An 18,167-nucleotide genomic window follows, 5' to 3' on the forward strand; every position below is an offset into this window, starting at 1 on the left:
TCTGCTTCTGTCTTGAACAAGTTGATGCATAGGCTACCAGAAACTTAATGCTAAGATGATCAATTGAGATTCCTCTTCTTGATTGAAACACACATGTCTCTAGAGCAGTGTTTTCCAAACTAGTCCCTGAAACAGATCCATGGACTACTCATTAATATTCTATGGGAAAAAGAGATTATTCTGGTTAAATAGTTTACAAATCGTAACTTCCTTATGGGGACTCCCAGTAAATACTATAATATTAAATGCTCTGAGAAGTCTTACAGAAATGAAACCTGGTAGACAACTTGCATTGGTTTTCTCTATGCCGCTGTCCATGAAACCTCATTTCTTTGGAATATCTAATCATGTCTCAGGGATTACCAGTTTTCTGTAGAAGCCTTTTTGGAAATTAGAAGCTTTTAATAATGTAATTCTGATTTAAACAGCAGATCACCTATATTTGTGTTATGTTGGATAAAAAATATATAATGTAAAGATTATTTAAAACCAGGAAGCTAATGAACCAAAAAATACTTGACATGAGTTAGTTGTGTGTGTGTGTGTGTGTGTGTGTGTGTTTTGGCCATACCCAAGGCATATGGAATTTCCCAGGCCAGGGATTGAATCCAAGCCACAGCTGCAACCTTAGCCACAGCTGTGGCAATGCCAGATCCTTAACCTGCTGTGCCATAGCAGGAACTCCAGAAGGTTATTTTAGTTTTGTCAATAAAAAATAAAAAAGGATGTCTTAGAAATCATGGACACAGTAATATAAATTAAGTTCACTTATTACTATCTGTGTATTACCTATTAATTTAATCTTTCTTTCTGGTTTGGGTTTGAGTATGAAATGGATGCCAGGATATTCTGGCATTTTTGAGAAAAGTATTAGATGTCTGGCCTTAACATTTTGAGATGGATACATGGGAAGTATAAAGTTGGGACTTTCAGCTTGCTGCTTTTGGTAGAGATTGAGTGTCAATTCTAAAAACTTCAAAACACAGTAAGATAATTCCATAGTATGACTGCTTCACTATACCAGTAGATGCTTGAAGTGAACAAGGTAATGTTTATGTTAAACAATTATGATTTAGGGAGGCTTAGACATTTATTTTTGGAACAGAGTTAAAGTACAGTTTTTTTTCTTTTTCTCATTATTTTGAGGTAAAACAATTATGCCATATATGGTGACAAGCTACAAATTACCTTTATAGATGAATTGTTTTGATTCTCACCTTAAGGTAAATTCAATTAGCAACAGTTAAATCTTCCTTTCTTCATCTGAGTTACATGAAACCCAATCTCTTTCAATAAGGTTTTAAAATTTTATTTGCAATGTTGGAAAATTTTTACGTAGAAGTGAAAAGGAAAATAGGTGACCTTGGAGATAGCAGAATTTGATTAAATAAATAAAATCATTATTTTGTCGAGATTGGATAGATGAACGTTGTATCCTCCAAACAAGTGAATTAAATAATTATTTTGATATAAATTCAGATTTAACAAGGGTTTTTATATGAACAGTTCTATATAAGGAGATCTTAACTGATTTAATAATAGTAAGAGTATTCTCTTTTTAACCTGCCAGCACCTACTGAAACCTTTCCTTTAATACCCCAAACATGTTTGTTATTTAAACAGTTACCCAGAAAGTCATGCCGTCATTTTTCTTTATTAACCCTTTAGTCTGGCTGTATTTGGAGAAGGTGAATTCCCTTATCAGATGGACTAAAATTGCTGTTTGGAGATGCAGAGTTTTAGTCAATTAATTATATTTCTCTGCCCCGCTCTGCTTGGCTGATCAGTCTTGTTACTGAGCAGGACCAATAGTTTTGCCTTTATGTAGAAGTGCCTCGCGATGCAGGGAACGAAGGCCACAAAATTGATATTCCAGCTGTAATAACAAATCCGAGTATTCTACCTTGGAGGAAAGGGTGCTGGCACGCTGCCCTCTTTCACACTTACAATCCTTTCAGTCCAAATGCAAGTGTAATGGTGAGGTGTAAGAGGCTGCTGAGGCTGCTTGGGGCGACACAGTCTCTCTGTCTGCCTGTCCCCAGGTTGCCATGGGCCAGAACCCCAGGAGAGATGGATTGCCTATCCCAGCCAGCAGCTACCTAGAGCTCTGCCACAGGTAGTGCTCTGTAATGTGCTGCTTGGGAAGGGTGGAAGAAAAAGGGCACCTTGCTTCTGAACAAAAGCTTGAAATGCTTTTCATTTAATGGCAATTACTGAACACGTACTATGCAACTGGTACTTGACCCTTATGCTCTGAAAATGCCTTAAGAAGGGAGACATTGTAGGAATGATGAGGGAGAACTTTTGTTCTGAGAGTGTATTTTTGCATTTGAGATGACTGCTTTGCCAGCCTAGGTAATTAAGGACAAAAAACCCATGCTCACCCCTACTTTTTTTCAGTTAGGTAGAAGTCATTTTTCTTTCTCTTCTTCAGATAGCTCTTATTGGGATTTGGCCTAGTTTCATTGGTAGAAATTTTAGATTTACAGTGAGAAGAGCTGATATGTGTGATTTGGCCTTTTTCCCCTGCATAATTTTTCTTATTTTATAAGGCTATAACACAGGCACAGAGAGTAGTGGCTTTATTCATTTCAAACAATCACTTGTTCCATCAAGATTTAGTCAGGTGAAGAATCGCATCATGAGAGCTCTAGCAACTTAGTTGTCTAATACATCATAGGATCAGAGAGCAGCCTCAGTGAGGTGGAAACAGGACCACAGCTGCAGTTATAATGGGCTATTGATATTTTAGCTTCCTCTCCACTTCATTTTGTACTCCTGTTGCCTTTTGTATGTGCTTGGGTAGTCTCTAATTCTGCCTTATTTAGAGCCACTTAGGTGCTCATATGTGAAAAGCACCATTTAATTCACATCGCATTTATTTCAGCCCATTGCTATGTTAGTTACGCAAGTAAAATTCCAATTTAACAGACTCTCTGGCATTTCTAGAATGTTTTATTGTGACATGTTAACTGATAATGAACATACTAATTGGGTCTAATTGGGCCTGGCGATGAACAAAGCAAATGTTCAGAGTTTCTTTGTTAATCAATAAGAGTAGAGCCCCTGCTAGCACAAGTGGCGACTTTGTGAGAACCAGAAGAAGGTGCCCCTTCTGGGCAGACACACTGCAGAAGGTATCCATCCTGGGCAGTAAAAGCAGGAGAAGCGTGCCCCTTCCTCCAGGTGGCTTCAGTCCCTTTGGCCAGTTGAGTGGCAGCTGATGTTGGCCCCTGTGCACCCTATGTGCAGGCCATGACCTCTCTAACTATCAAGGCAGCCCTGTGCCTAGGCCAGGAAGGCAACAAACAGTGTTCCATTCTGCTTCTCTCCCTTCCCTCTCTTCAAACCTTGGAGGTTTTCTTGTTTCATTGCTTGCTTTGATGGGAGTTAATCCGTTTTGATGGTAGTGATAGATGAGAGGGTCAGAGACTTACTATTTAATTTTAGGATAGACAAAGAAAAATAACCTTAGTGACAGTTCAATGCAGCTTTCTCTTTCCAGCATGCAATGTTAATAAGTACACCACAGCCTCTTTCATTCAAGAGAAAACCTGTTTCCTGGACAGTACATCAAAGAGTCAGAGTTGGAAAAGTTTTATTCATTGGAAAGACTTCCTTGTAACTTTTTTTTTTTTAAATCAAGTGACTGCTTCTACAGCCTATGGGAATATATGTATATAAAATGAAACTTTCCTGATGTGTGTTATTTCTGTTTTTTTAATTGTGTTATTTCTTATCATACACTAATAATTAAAAAAACTAGGTAGCCACTAGGTTTTCTGTTTTAAAATACCAGAAGGCACTACCTTGTCATAAAAAAAGAATTATGTGCTTCCCCTCTCCCCCTGTAAACAAGGAAAAGATTGAATAGTAAAATTTAGACGCTTTTTCCTCTTCTTATTCCAGGTGATGTGTTCCACATCACTGCTCCCAATAAATTCACCTTTGAGGAGGCTGAAGAAGAGTGTGAAAACCAGGATGCCCGCCTGGCAACAGTGGGGGAACTCCAAGCAGCGTGGAGGAACGGCTTTGACCAGTGTGATTACGGGTGGCTATTGGATGCCAGTGTTCGCCACCCTGTGACTGTGCCCAGGGCCCAGTGTGGAGGTGGTTTACTTGGGGTGAGAACCCTGTATCGTTTTGAGAACCAGACAGGCTTCCCTTCCCCTGATAGCAGATTTGATGCCTACTGCTATAAACGTAAGTGTTCGATACCTTTTTAATCATTACAGATTTTTAAAAAAAAATGCTTCGAGGGCATGCAATTGATGGTCAGCTAGCCATTGGAATGGATTCCATGTCTTGCAGTGCGTGCATGGAATGGAAACAGTTCGGTGACTTTCAAAAACAAAGAAATGGAATGGCAGTGATATTACAACAACAAGAGATTTAACAAATTTTTTTTCTAGCAAAGATGAGGAAATGTCAGGTGGAGGCCTTCACTGTGCTATGTTCTGTTTTGAACCACAGAACATGTTTCTGAGTACTTATTTTATGTGAATTGCAGTCCTTAAATTCAATTAGCTTGTTGGTGCTATAATGCTGGGGCCAACTGTGGCTGAACTGAATCCTTGAATTTCGTTCATTTCTTCTTTCTTTGGTATCACCCTTTCAAATGGTGGAGGATTTGAATTTCAGTAATTGCAGGTGAGTACTGGGAGCTGGATAATACCTAAAAATGAACCATGCTATAAATAAAAATCTCATTTTATATAATTTTCTTTCAAGTAATGGAAATAAGTGTCCTGTAATGATTAATTCTCTAGTAGCACCCTGAAGTACAGTAGATGTTTCTTTTCAAGCTGTAACGTAAATAAGCTATCTTCAGTTAGGTTTACTACTTAAAATGGATTTTAAGTAACATTTCTTAACGTTCATGATATTAATTATTTTAGTTTTTCAGATGTCCTTAAATTATTTCAGCACTAGGAGTCACATATCTAGTGTCACACTTATAGAATGCTTAATTAAACAAGCAGGTATTCCAGAGTCTCACTGTGATATTTACCATAGGATCTATATTGTGCCAACAAAACGAAGTTCTCCTAGAATTTTGTGTGATCTTGAGTGCACTCAAGATAGAGCCATGTGACATTGAGATACAGTGAGAATTTTTTGCTAAGTTTCCTACGTATCTTATTACAGCAGTACATATACTCATCCCTCAATTTCCATGGGAGATGGATTCCACGATTCTCGGGGTTACCAAAATCCACAGACATGCAAGTCCCTTATGCGAAATGACGTTGTATTTTCATGTAACCTACACACAACCTCCTATATACTTTAAATCATCTCCAGGTTCCTTATAATGCCTATACCATGTAGTAGTATACAATACCAACTATGTGAAATAGTGTCCAGCACAGGACAAATTCCAGTTTTGCTTTTTGGAACTTTCTAGATTATTTTTTTAATCAGGAGTTGATTGAATCCTCGGATATGGACCCCGTGGATATGGAGAGTCAACTGTAACTGAAATGAGTAGAAAAATACACTAGCATGTTTTATAATTGGTTTCTGAAGTGAAATATACAGACATTCTTACTCAACCAAAAAGATAGAGACCTGGGATGTCTGAGTTGTTAGCAGAATAGATGTTAGTACCGTGGAGATATGTGGTTTCCCATACTGCTGTCTCCCAGCTAAGATGCCTCTGTTAGATCTCCTGTAGACTCAACTTTCTGAGTGTGAAAGCCACATGTTGTATATCAGTGTGATATGAGCTGGCCACGAAAAGCCATTGAAAATATTAGTTTTTGTTCCTAGGCCCTGAAACCATAGAAAAAGTTGTGATCATTTTCAGCAAAACAAACTACCAACAACAATAATAACAAAACCTTATCTCTAGAAGTAGAAAGACATCATTCCTTTAAAAGCCACATACCCATAACAGTGATTTTCAAGTAGTTCAAGCTTTAAAGTCAATTTTACATTCAGTGACTGGTGTAAGGAAGAAAATCAAATTTGTGTGTGTGTGTGTTGGGGATGGGGGGGCCCGAGCGGGTTAGAGAGGGTATGTTAAGGAAGGGGTTGAGTTATCCAATACGGCTACCTAGCTCGATTGTATTTTCTTGTGCTTTATAAACTTGGGACTAGAAAACTTTTGAACATTTTTCCCCCAAGGGTAAAATTTAGACAAAAGCTTGTATGTAGCCACAAAGAATTTATCCTGATGTGTTTTATATTATTTATTTAAATAAGGAATTCACATGAATGTATAGGGGGAAAAAGATACTTAGATTCAAGTAGAACAATCACTTACTACAAATCTATAAAAAATATGAATAAAATTGGAAAGTTTAGCAGTTCCTGTCATGGCTCAGTGATTAACGAACCCAACTAGTATCCACGAGAACGTGGGTTCAATTGCTGGCCTTGCTCAGTAGATTAAGGATCCGGTGTTGCCAGCGGTGTAGGTTGCAGACGCGGCTTGGATCTGTCTTTGCTAGGGCTCTGGCATAGGCCGGCAGCTGTAGCTCTGATTTGACCCCTAGCCTGGGGACCTTCACATGCTGCAGGTGCAGCCCTAAAAAGCAAAAAACAAAAAAAGATTTTTTGAAAGTTTAGGTCCATTTTTTCTCCCTAATTCATTTGAATCTATGTAACTTGGAAATATATAATTTGCAAATAAAATGGATTCAGATTTTTTATTTTTTCCCTACATAAGCTAAAGGCTAGATTCTTATTTAGTTCTTCCCTCAGACCCTACCATGCTCAAAATTTATTTAGCACTTAAAAGGTTAAGAAAGTTTAGTCATACATAAAAGCCTTTCGTTAACCACACACATGATGCCAGTAGCCTCCCCCAGATTTCTAATTCATTTTTCAAAGATTCTTTTAATATATATTTTGTAATTTGAAAAATATTCTCAAAATGACTTGCCTGCCATCCAGTTTTACCACATAGTTGAATAGTGACTAAATTCTGTAGAGATAAAGTTGCTAAGAGTTGAGGCCTTACAGACAATTCCAGAAGTGATTTTCAGGGTTTGTTAAATAGAAAAATTTAGAAATTTAACCATATTTTTCTTGTTTGTTTTTAGCAAGTGAAGAAAGTGTTTTAAAGGCCACTTCTTGGTGAATAAACAATATAGCTAAACTTACTTTGCTGTAATTCCCTTTTCCTTCTAAAAATCACTGAATAGAATGTTAATAATGACTTTCCCTTTTCCTTCTAAAAATCACTGTTAATAATGGCTGATGATAAATGTAATTAGAATCTGTTCTTGTTAAGTAGATTTGAAAAACAAGTTAAATTAATGGTCTTGTGAAATCAAGTTTTCCTGTCCATTCCCCCTTGATGATTAAACTGGGCACTTTTGCCTTTTCTTTGACTTCAGAGTTAAGCAAGTTCTGTGAAAGAGAAGGTTTTGAAGGCTCATCCATACTCCCCAAATTTCCCAAATTTAAGTATATCAAAACCATTAAAGACACATAATAACCTCTCATTTAATATTATGCATAATCTTCAGGAGAGGAAGATAGGGAATGTTTCCTAGAAAACCCATTCCAATATCCCATTACCATTAGTCTCAGATATTTTTTTTTTCTAATTGTCTAAGTCCTTTGCGAATGAGTCTAGGTTTCCTGCTTAAGTTGGAGATCAAAATCTAAATAACAGCATTGCTACTATTGAGCACAACTGTTGACTTATCTCTCAGTGTCTCCCTCAACTGAAACAATTTCCTTGTTTTGAAATTTTAATTTCTAGACCTCTAACCACTTGGGCCATCTTACTTCGAACCCACATTTTTTCTCATATCCCTCTGTTCAAATAAACTTGGAACTAGAAATTATAGGGCTAGAGAAGGCTAAATGAGTACCACTACTTCATATGCTATCTTACTTAAAACACTTGATCACTTGTACCTGCCCTTCTAACCTATGGTCAGTTTATTATCTTTTTTTGAGCCTTAGATCATAATCTGATCATAGGTGTCAAAACTTACCCTTCCCTAATTGGTGTTTTAAAATTTTTTCTTTTTATTGAATTTGAATCAGTTAGTATTCAGTTACTCATAGAACTTCAACAAATAGTTAGAATTCTAGTCCCATTGTTCCAAACTTACTCTTTTCCCAGCTATTGAACCCAGAAGCAACTTATTGAATATCTGCTCTATTTGTGAAGTCCTTGGGTAACACTTATTTACCTGTAAAAAAATTTTTAATATAAAAGAGCTATTTTAAACTAGTCATTTCCCTATAACATAGGCAGTATGGGTATAAGTTAAATCGACTATCATGCTGAATATCATTTGGAAAATCTGCCTTGTGACTCACAACAGAAGTGCTGGAGAAGATAGTCCATAGGATCTAAACTACCATAAGTACAGTGATATGAAACATCTGTGTGGCAGACAGCTGCAAATGTTGGAAGGGAGCTTTTGTGGGAAAAGAAGCCTGCTGATTTCTGTTGGCTTCCTCAGTAACGAGGTTTGGAGGGACACTGGTAGTTTTCCAAGACCAAAACTTCTCCATGTGAATTCTCCTTCTGGAGAGATACTTTTAGCATAATCTGGAGTTGTGTTTTCACCTTTGTAATAGTCAGCTTTGATATAGTGGCATTTATTCTGATGATGTTTCTTTGTAGATATTTCTGTGTTTTAAAAAATTGTTTCTTTTTGGGGAATGGTTGAACCAAATAGCACAGATGATCAGATATACTGAGCTATGATGGAAATCAGCTGTTAAGTTGACTAAAAAGCCACCCAACCCCAAAAGGAAGTCTGAGGTTTTCCATTCCAAAGAGTAGCATTAATCAACTTAATTATAAGCAGACTTTGAAACAGGGGTCTAAAATTATTGAAAACCCTTGTTTTTGAAAAAAAAGTCACATAAATCATAGCTTTGTTAAGGAGAGTCTCTGAGACATGTTGCTGTCTATTACTATGCTCTAGGGTTAGAGGAAGGCAGTGCCAAACAGTACAGTAATAACTGATAATGGCATCAGTTGTTTCGTTTTTGAAATCTGAGTCCTTCATTTTTAAGACACTATAAAAGTATTTTCATAGCGCTGTAGAAAGCTGTTAGCATAGAGCTTGGACTGGAACATAGGAAGACCTGATTCACAAGCCCTCTTTTGGCCAGAATGCATATATCACCTCCATTTATGTAAATTTCATCAGCTATGGAAATACTCAGAGGGAAAAAGCAAAATTAGCTTTTTTGTTGTTAATAATAATATGATTAAATTTTATCTAAGATGCAGTGTGCTAAGTGTTTATATTATGTTTCCATGGGAACTTTCTCTGTAGGTATGTTTTACTATTTCCCCAAAGAATACAGTTATAAAACAAGCATGATATTTGGCAGTTAAGTGAGTTAACCATTATGGAATTTCAGAGGATAGAGAAATGAATTAAAAAAAGAAAGAGTCAACTTCACTTTGGTTCCATAAGTTGTTCATGTCAATCAAAAGAGACCAAAGTTTCTTCCAGGAAATGAATGCAGAAAAAGCTTTTCTTAAAAATTAAAAAAAAAACAGAAAAAGGTTATTTAACATGTTTTTGAAGAGTCTAATTCTTTTATTGTTTACTTTTGTTTTAATATAAAAGGATAAATAGTGACACACTTTAAAGAATATTTAAATACATCGTAATATAAATGGACACCAAGTTTTCATTATACAGTTGATGAATCTGAGCTTTAGAATGTTCTGGGGCACAACCACAGCTAAAAACAGCTCACACCAGACAAAAAACAAGGAACTTATTACAGCTCAAGTCTGATTTACAACAAAATAACATCATTTTATCATTACATTTTTATAGTAGACTTTATTTTTTTAGAGCAGTTTTAGATTCTCAGCAAAATTGAGTGGAAGTTTCAAAGATTTCCCATATACTTTCTGACCCCACTCATGTAGAGCCTTGCCCCCTGTTCGACATCCTCCACCAGAGTGGTGCATTTGTAACAACTGGTGAACCCACATGGACATATGATAATCAAAGTCCATGGTTTGTACTAAGGTTCATGCTTTGTGTTGTACATTCTGTGGCCTTGGGCAAATATATAATGACATGTATTTACCATTCCAGTATCATACAAAGCATTTTCACTGCCCTTATATGATTAAGTTTTAACAGAGTAGGTGGAGTTAAAAAGTATCCAGGTTTGTTTTCCAAGGGCTCTGGTTTGGGAATTATTAACAGTAAGACATAAGATATTATAGATACTACCCATACTACAACTCTTATCAGGGGGAGGGGGCGTGCAACTAGTTTTAAATCATATAGGATGTAACAAAACAACTACAGATTTCCTTTGATCAGTTCCTTCTGAGTTTAGTGGCAACTTGATTTTAATATTTGAAAATTTAGATTTTTTAGAAAAAAAAGTCTTTATTACTAATCTGCCACATTTTCCCAATGTTGATCAGGAATCCTATCTGCAACATTCTAACTTTTGTACATGTTAAATTTCTTTAAAGAGGCGAGGCCATTCTCTGTCAATCTGAAAGCATTATAGTGTAGCATTTTATGATGACATGTTACTTTTTATTGCCTGAGCCCATTCTTTCTGATGCTCTGGGTTGTTTACAGTGATTTGTAATTACAGAGCTAAAATATATCTTGTGGGTACTTTACTTCCTGTTCTGTGTTTGCATTTCCTGCTAATGTAAGCCTGGAACCAAGACCCTTAAGCGTGTACAGAACATAGAACAAGACATAGAACTATAACAAGTGCCAAGCAGCCCCTGCCAGAGACATTTTATTATTTATTATAAACAAAGCTACACTGAAAAGTTGAAAGGAAAAGGAAGACAAATGTCTAACACCTGGGACCAAGTGAATTAGTGGTATTAAAAAGTTTAATATCCTGTTTTTATGAAAGCCTCTACATTATGGACAGTGTAATCACTGATATGTCACTCGGGTACATTTGATGTGGCTTTTTTGTTGTTTTGCAGTGTGAGGCACTCCCTCTCCCCTGAGACATTATGCAGTTAGAAAAGGAGGGGGAAAACTAGAGACAGCAGCCTCCAGAATTGTAGTACTATGTTCTACTAGGCTTCAAGTTGGTGCTATAGTTTCTGATAAAAAAACGTGTCTACTGCTTCCACATTTTGCATGTATTTATTGTTGTGAACTTCTCTTTGTCTTAAAAGAACATAATATTTTCCTCGACCAAGAGCAGTCATTCATAGCTACTGGTAAAAGCAGTGGTAACCCTTATAATATAAAACAAGTGATCAATTTGCGATGATTAAATGCACAGTTGTCTGACTTTGGCTTAGCTTAAGCATAGTTTTTAGACTCTTCTCCATCACAAAACACTTTTGGGTCACCCCAAAGGTACACAGAAGCACTTAACAAACACTGGACATACAACTTTTCTTTAGTGACTTGTCTAATCAACTCTTTGAAATTATTTTTCTAGCTAAACAGAATGTATCAGAGGCTACAACCATCGAACTGAATATGCTTACAGAAACTGCCTCACCCACTTTATCAGAAGAGCTTCAAACAGTACCCGACAGAACTACACCAATCGTCCCTTTAATCACCGAATTACCTGTCATTACAACAAAATTCCCTCCTGTGGGAAATATAGTCAATTTTGAACAGAAAACCACAGTTGAACCTCAAACTGTCTCACAGAGATTAGCCACAGAATCACTCACACCTACTGGGAGTACCAAGAAGCCTTGGGATGTGGACTATTACTCACCTTCAACTTCAGGACCTCTTGAAAAGCCAGACATATCTGAAATTAAGGAAGAAGAGTCACCGAGTACAACTGTCATCTCCCATCATGCTACAGATTCATGGGAGGGTGTCAAGGAAGACATACAAATTCGAGAATCAGTTACGCAGATTGAACAAATAGAAGTAGGTCCCTTGGTAACATCTATGGAAATCTCAAAGCATATTCCTTCCAAGGAATTCTCTGTAACCGAAGCACCATTTGTGTCTACAACAGTGACCCTGGAGTCCAAAACAATAAGCACTGTCTCTGAATCCGTGACCAAAAGCCGCTTTGGATTCACTTTGGGAGAAGATGATAGCGAAGACAGAACATCTACAGTTAGATCTGGTCAGAGTACCTTGGTCTTTAGCCAAATACCTGAGGTCATCACAGTGTCAAAGACTTCAGAAGACACCACCCACACTCAACTAGAGGATGTGGAGTCTGTCTCAGCTTCGACCATTGTTTCACCTGTAACTATGCCTGAGAGTGATGGGTCATCCATGGACAGCTGGGAAGAGAAACAAACTAATGGTAGGATAACTGAAGATTTTCTTGGCCGGTATATGTCCACCACACCTTTCCCATCACGGCATCATACAGAAGTAGAATTGTTTCCTTTCTCTGGTGATAAAAGATTAGTCGAGGGAACATCCACAGTTATTTATCCCTCTCCACACACAGGAAGAGAAAGTGTAGAAACGCTAAGACCAGAGATGAGAACAGTTACTTATGCTGATGAAGAAACACAGGAAAAGATCACCAAAGATTCATTTATAGAAAAAATAGAAGAAGAAGGCTTTTCTGGAATGAAATTCTCAACAGCTTCCTCAGAGCAAGTTCATCTTACAAAATCTTCAGTGGAAATGACAAAACCTTTTGACTCCCCAGCACTGACAACAAAAATAGGTATGGCACCAACAGAGGCAGCAGATGGGGATGAAGACTTTACAATAAGTCCAATTGGATTAGAAACACATGGCTATCAAGATACCACAAAGTACGATGAGGGTATTACAACAGTGCCTTTGACCCAAAGCACTTTAAATGTGGAGGTGGTCACTGTATCAAAATGGTCACTAGGTGAAGATAGCACAACATCAAGGCCTTTAGGGTCCACAGAACATATGGGCTTTCCAGAATTGCCCCCTGCCTTCCTCACCACTACAGGAGTGAGTGGAAGGGATAAAGAAATCCCAGGTTATACTGAAGATAGAAGAGATGAATTTACCCGGATCCCAGGTAGAACTCCAAAGCCATTAGAGGAGTTTACTAAGGAAGACACAACAGACCTTGAAAAATTTACACTTAAATTTCAGCCAACTCCTTCAATTGGTATTACAGAAAAGTCAACTTTGAGAGATTCTACAACTGAAGAAAGAATTTTACCTATCACAAGCACAGAAGGCCGAGTTGTTTATGCAACCACAGAAGGAAGTGCTTTGGATGAAGGAGAAGATGTGGATGTCTCTAAGCCTGTATCTACTGTCCCCCAGTTTGCACACACTTCAGATGTGGAAGGATCAGCATTTGTTAATTACAGTATTACCCCAGAGCCTACTACTTATGTAGACACTTCCCATACCGTTCCTCTTTCTGTTATACCCAAGACAGAATGGGGAGTGTTGGTACCCTCTATTCCATCAGAAGGTGAAGTTCTAGGTGAACCTTCCCGAGACATACATGTCATTGATCAAACTCATGTTGAAGCTACTATTTCTCCTGAAACTATAAGAACAACAGAAATTACACAGGGAGAAACTCAGGAAGAATTTCCTTGGGAAGAACAGACTCCAGAGAAACCGGTTTCTCCTCCTAGTCCTGACACAGCCAAGGAGACAATACCACCTTTGGATGAACATGAGAGTGATGGGTCAGCATATACAGTCTCTGAAGACAGACTGGTGACCAGTTCTGAGAGAGTCCCAGTTTTAGAAACAACTCCATTTGGAAAAATTGAGCAGAGTATGTCTTATCCCCCTGGTGCTGTCACTGAGCACAAAGCAAAAACAGATGAAGTTGTAACACTAACACCAAGCATGGGGCCTGAACAAAAATATGAAACAGAACGTACCAGTCCAAGGGAATTTGTATCACCTTTTAGCACTGGCATTACCCACCTTATAAAGGAAACTGCTGCTACTGAAAAAAGAGAGAAAACATCCCTAGATTATATGGATTTAGGCTCAGGATTATTTGAAAAGCCCAAAGCTACAGAACTCCCAGAATTTTCAACAACAGAAGCCACGGTTCCAAGTGATATCACTACTGCCTTCAGTTCAGTAGACAGACTTCACACAACTGCAGCATCCACTGAGAAACCGCCTCTTATTGACCGAGAACCTGGTGAAGAAACAACCAGAGATATGGTAATCATTGGAGAGTCAACATCTCGTGTTCCTCCCACTACCCTTGAGGATATTGTAGCCAAGGAAACAGAAACAGATATTGATAGAGAATATTTCACAACTTCAAGTACTCCTTCTACTACACAGCCAACAAGACCACCCACTGTGGAAGGCAAAGAAGCCTTCAGACCACAGGCATTTTCCACTCCAGAACCCCCAGCAGGGACAAAATTCCACCCTGACATAAATGTTTATATTATTGAGGTCATAGAAAACAAGACAGGTAAGTCTTTGCTTTCTAGACATACCAGTCAAGGCAATCAGCATTTTTATCTTGCAAATTACTTTTGGAAAAAAAAAAAATCAACATGCCAAATGCTGCCATTAGAAGATAACTGGAGTGTGAAAAAATTCTGTTATAGCTTCATATATTTGTACAAGAATTGGAAGAATATGGTAAAACAATTTGGAAGAATGTTAGATACGATTTTTCTTTTAAAAGTCATAAGAAGCCCTGCTTTGTCATCTAATATAACCAAATCATCACTGTTACATCACTTCAGAACATGCAGAACAAAGTGTTTTAATTTCAGTGTCTTTCCATGCGTTACTACTCAAGTGTAGTACTAGACTGTGTTAACATTCCATTGGTCTTTAACTATTAACCTGCAGTACTTACATTGTGAACCGCTCAAACCATATTGCATATCCTAGGGCTGATAGAAAGACGTCTAAAGGTTTGTCTTGGTTTTTCTCTTCCATGATTTACAGGCTTATTATACAACTTGTGGGATGGGTAATAGGTCTATAGTTTAAATGTTATTTTAAAGAAATTTCAACATATTTTTAAGTGGATATCCTTGGGCATTTTAATGAGGTTTTAAATATTTAGAGCCCATATGATCTAGCTCAGTGCTAGGATATGCTATAATTTATTGTATCAAATATAATTTCAGAAAGGGGATATGTCGGCATTACTTCTGTTTCCGAAAAACCAGGCTGTAATGTTACTTATTTTATGATTTAATTATTTTATCTCTGGGAATGTTCGTGGTACCTAGTATTCTGCTCAAATATTTTGTTTATTTCTCCAGCAAAATTCTTAAAAGCTGTTGTTTTACATTGATTAATACTGGCAGTTTTCATCATGAAACATAACTTATTCCTTCCTAAAGGTTAGACCACACTGTCTTCTAAATTTGGTAAGCTGAGTTGTGAATACACAGCATATACAGTTCAGTAGATCTATTCGGGTTTGTTTGTCTTTTTTTTGTTGTTTTGTTTTTTAATTTAGAAGTTAAGATCATTGATTTTAGTTAAGTTACCATATTTTAGTTTTAATATGTAGATTAAAGGAATAAATACTCATTTTTCTTTGACCTGGCTCTAAGAAGTTGGGCTAGAAGAATGTTTTTTTGAGCAGGTTTTCTTATTGCTGGGATAGTCCCCTCCATGTACCATTTTTCTCACGGGTGATGCTGTCCTCATTAGTCGGCTCAGGGGTGCACCTGTTGGAAACACAGGTTGCTCCAGTGGCAACTCAGCTAGCTTCCAGTGCTGTTAGATGCTAACTTGGCTTCTACTCCCCAGAATTTTCTCAGGGTAAGAGCTCTTGTGGGGCAGTGAATAGTAAAGAAGAGAACACAGTCCCAGACTATTGACATTAATCTCCACTTCCCAATACAGCTGAGCAAGGCCAGGACTGGAGCATTATTTTCCTGCTAATGATGCAGTTTCTTGGAAACCATAACATTGTTCCTCTCTCTTGTATTCCTCTTCTTCTTGGAACTGGAGTTGGAGAGAGGAAACGAGCTGCCAAGTAGTAGGGATGAGGATTGCTGTTAGTAGGATTGGAAGAGTGACAAGAAGATATGACTATGAAAAATAAAGAAGTCAAGAGAAGCAAAAAGGGATTACTATGCACGCTTAATCTGAGAATTAAAAAGAAATACTTGAATGATTAACTATACAGTTTTTCCCAATTTAGATTACTCTCTTTAGTGTAGAGACTAAGTTGAATTAAATAATGCAGAAAACAGTTAACAAAAAAAGTTCTTAAAAACTCTTCGAAATGGGAAACTGTGCATTAAGGTTAGGGTGATCAAATTACAAAATGGAAAAAGTGAAACTCCCTCTCTCTGGAAGAACTGGCAGTCACGAGGAAAAAAAAAAAAAAAAACACCTAAGTTTATAAATGGTTACTTGAAATGGAGGGTCTGAGTAACCTACCTCAGAAACCATTTATACAACGTGCGTATTTTTATTTGAGTTGTGACCTTAATTCAGCTGGATCTTAGAAACACCGCAATGAGGCGTTTCCTCTTCTTTCTTCCACTTTTAAGACATGTGACCATGACTTGTCTTCAAACTAATTTTTTATTCAGCATTGATAGCAATGGGTCAGAAAGCTCTGTGGATAGGGAGTACTTGTTACTATAGTAATGTTATCTCCATTAGCAGGGGATTGTAGTGAGTGTGTGCGGGAGAAGGGGAGGATAGAACATGTATCTGTCTAGTTCCCTCTCTCCATCTCTCTCTCTTTCTCCCCCACCCAGTCTATCTGTCAATCTTGTGTGCTTTATCTGTGCCATTCTCCTTAAGACTAAAAACACTGTTTATTGTCTTGATAAGACAATGAGGTTGACTCAGATCCAACTACTTACTGATACTAATGTTACTTGTTTTCTATGAGAAATTTAATTTTTCAAGCACTTTCACTTTGGTAAGGGAAAACCCTAAAACAGATGTTAAATTAATGAGTTTTAAGGCAGGTGTACATTAATAAGGAAATATATCTGCGCCTGGAAAAATCAAGTTTTTTATGTATCAAGGCACATTTTTCCAAAGTGGAAAATCCTTGGTACATATATGCGTGTGTATAAATCTATTCACAAACATAAAATTGACCTCTACACACACTATATATTCCCGTAAGCACAAATACCACCCATGCTACACTACACCAAAGTATTCATGGTTTTTTTTTTGCTGCATTCAGCAAGTCATGTAAATCTTGACTTTCAAAAAAATTTTTACTACTGTGAAACAAAACATTCTGTGCAGGACACGTTTATGTTATAGTTGCTCAAATGAATCTTAATAGCAACTTAGGGTGCTATAGCTGGAGGGCAAATGTAGTTAGAAGTTAAAAAAAATTCTGAAGGAACTTTTCAGCTCATAAAACTTTTATGAGCTGAAAAATGCTATAGGGTGTGTTTAACAGTGGTTCAGGGGATACTGAAAACATGCCTTCTGTCTATTTCAGGAGTAATTTGTACACCTGCGTTTTGAAAAATTATTGAAAGGTTTTCTTTGTGAACATGTATGAAGTCTACAGGGTTTAGAGGCATAGGGAAAGTTTGATCAATTATGGATTTTTTTCCTTTTTCTTAAAGCATGCGCCTTCTTGAAATCATCTGAAATGTCACAAGTTAGTTTAATAGGATTGTGAATGTTTTTAAAAACTAATGTATACTGGTAAATTTAACTTAAAGAATAATTTGGAAATGTATAGATAGTAAATTTAGAAATTATTATGCAAATGCTCACATAGTTATAACCTTAAAATACGCGGCTTCTTGATTTTATTTTAACACCATAATAGTGTAGTATAATAGTATGCATGTATAGTGCATACTATTTGTCAGGCCTGCTTGATGTTCTTTGTCTTGTCAGATGTATGTTTTTGCTAGTTTTGTAATTTATAGCTATCGAAATCTAAGTGTAAGACAAGAGTTAAGTCAATATTAAACTAACATGATATTAGTGAAATGACATTAAAGATAAATGACTTTTTAAGAAAAATAACTTTGACCTCTAAATTAGAGTTCATTTTGCTCTGTTTCCGTATTGACAATTATAGCATCTTATTGTTTACATCATTCAGAAACAGTCCCCATATGATTAATCCCATCTGCATTTTTGTTTGTACATTCAAGAAATGGACATAAATCTAAAGATTTATTTTCTGAATATGTTGATATTAAGGAGAGGGTAAGGAAGGAAGGACTTTGGCTCTAGGAACAGGATGTATGTGGTCAAATGCCAACATTTATATCAATTGCACCATCATCATTTTTTAGAAGGTAATGTTAGCACAAGATAGTTTCATAATTTTTAATTACA

At 36.9% G+C, this 18,167-nt stretch overlaps 1 protein-coding gene across 4 annotated transcripts in view; it reads left to right on the forward strand.

Annotated features, from left to right (window-relative positions):
- VCAN (versican) overlaps positions 1-18,167 on the forward strand; it is a 129,498-nt gene that overhangs the window by 52,803 nt on the left and 58,528 nt on the right. For 3 of the 4 annotated variants that reach the window (XM_021081073.1, XM_005661536.3, NM_001206429.1), the window contains 2 exon segments: positions 3,910-4,203; positions 11,386-14,325. In XM_021081073.1, coding sequence (XP_020936732.1) covers positions 3,910-4,203; positions 11,386-14,325 — 3,234 coding nt within the window. 4 annotated transcript variants of the gene reach the window in all.

This window comes from Sus scrofa, chromosome 2 (assembly GCF_000003025.6).
Source record: "Sus scrofa isolate TJ Tabasco breed Duroc chromosome 2, Sscrofa11.1, whole genome shotgun sequence".
In the NCBI taxonomy this organism is placed as follows: Eukaryota; Metazoa; Chordata; class Mammalia; order Artiodactyla; family Suidae; genus Sus; species Sus scrofa.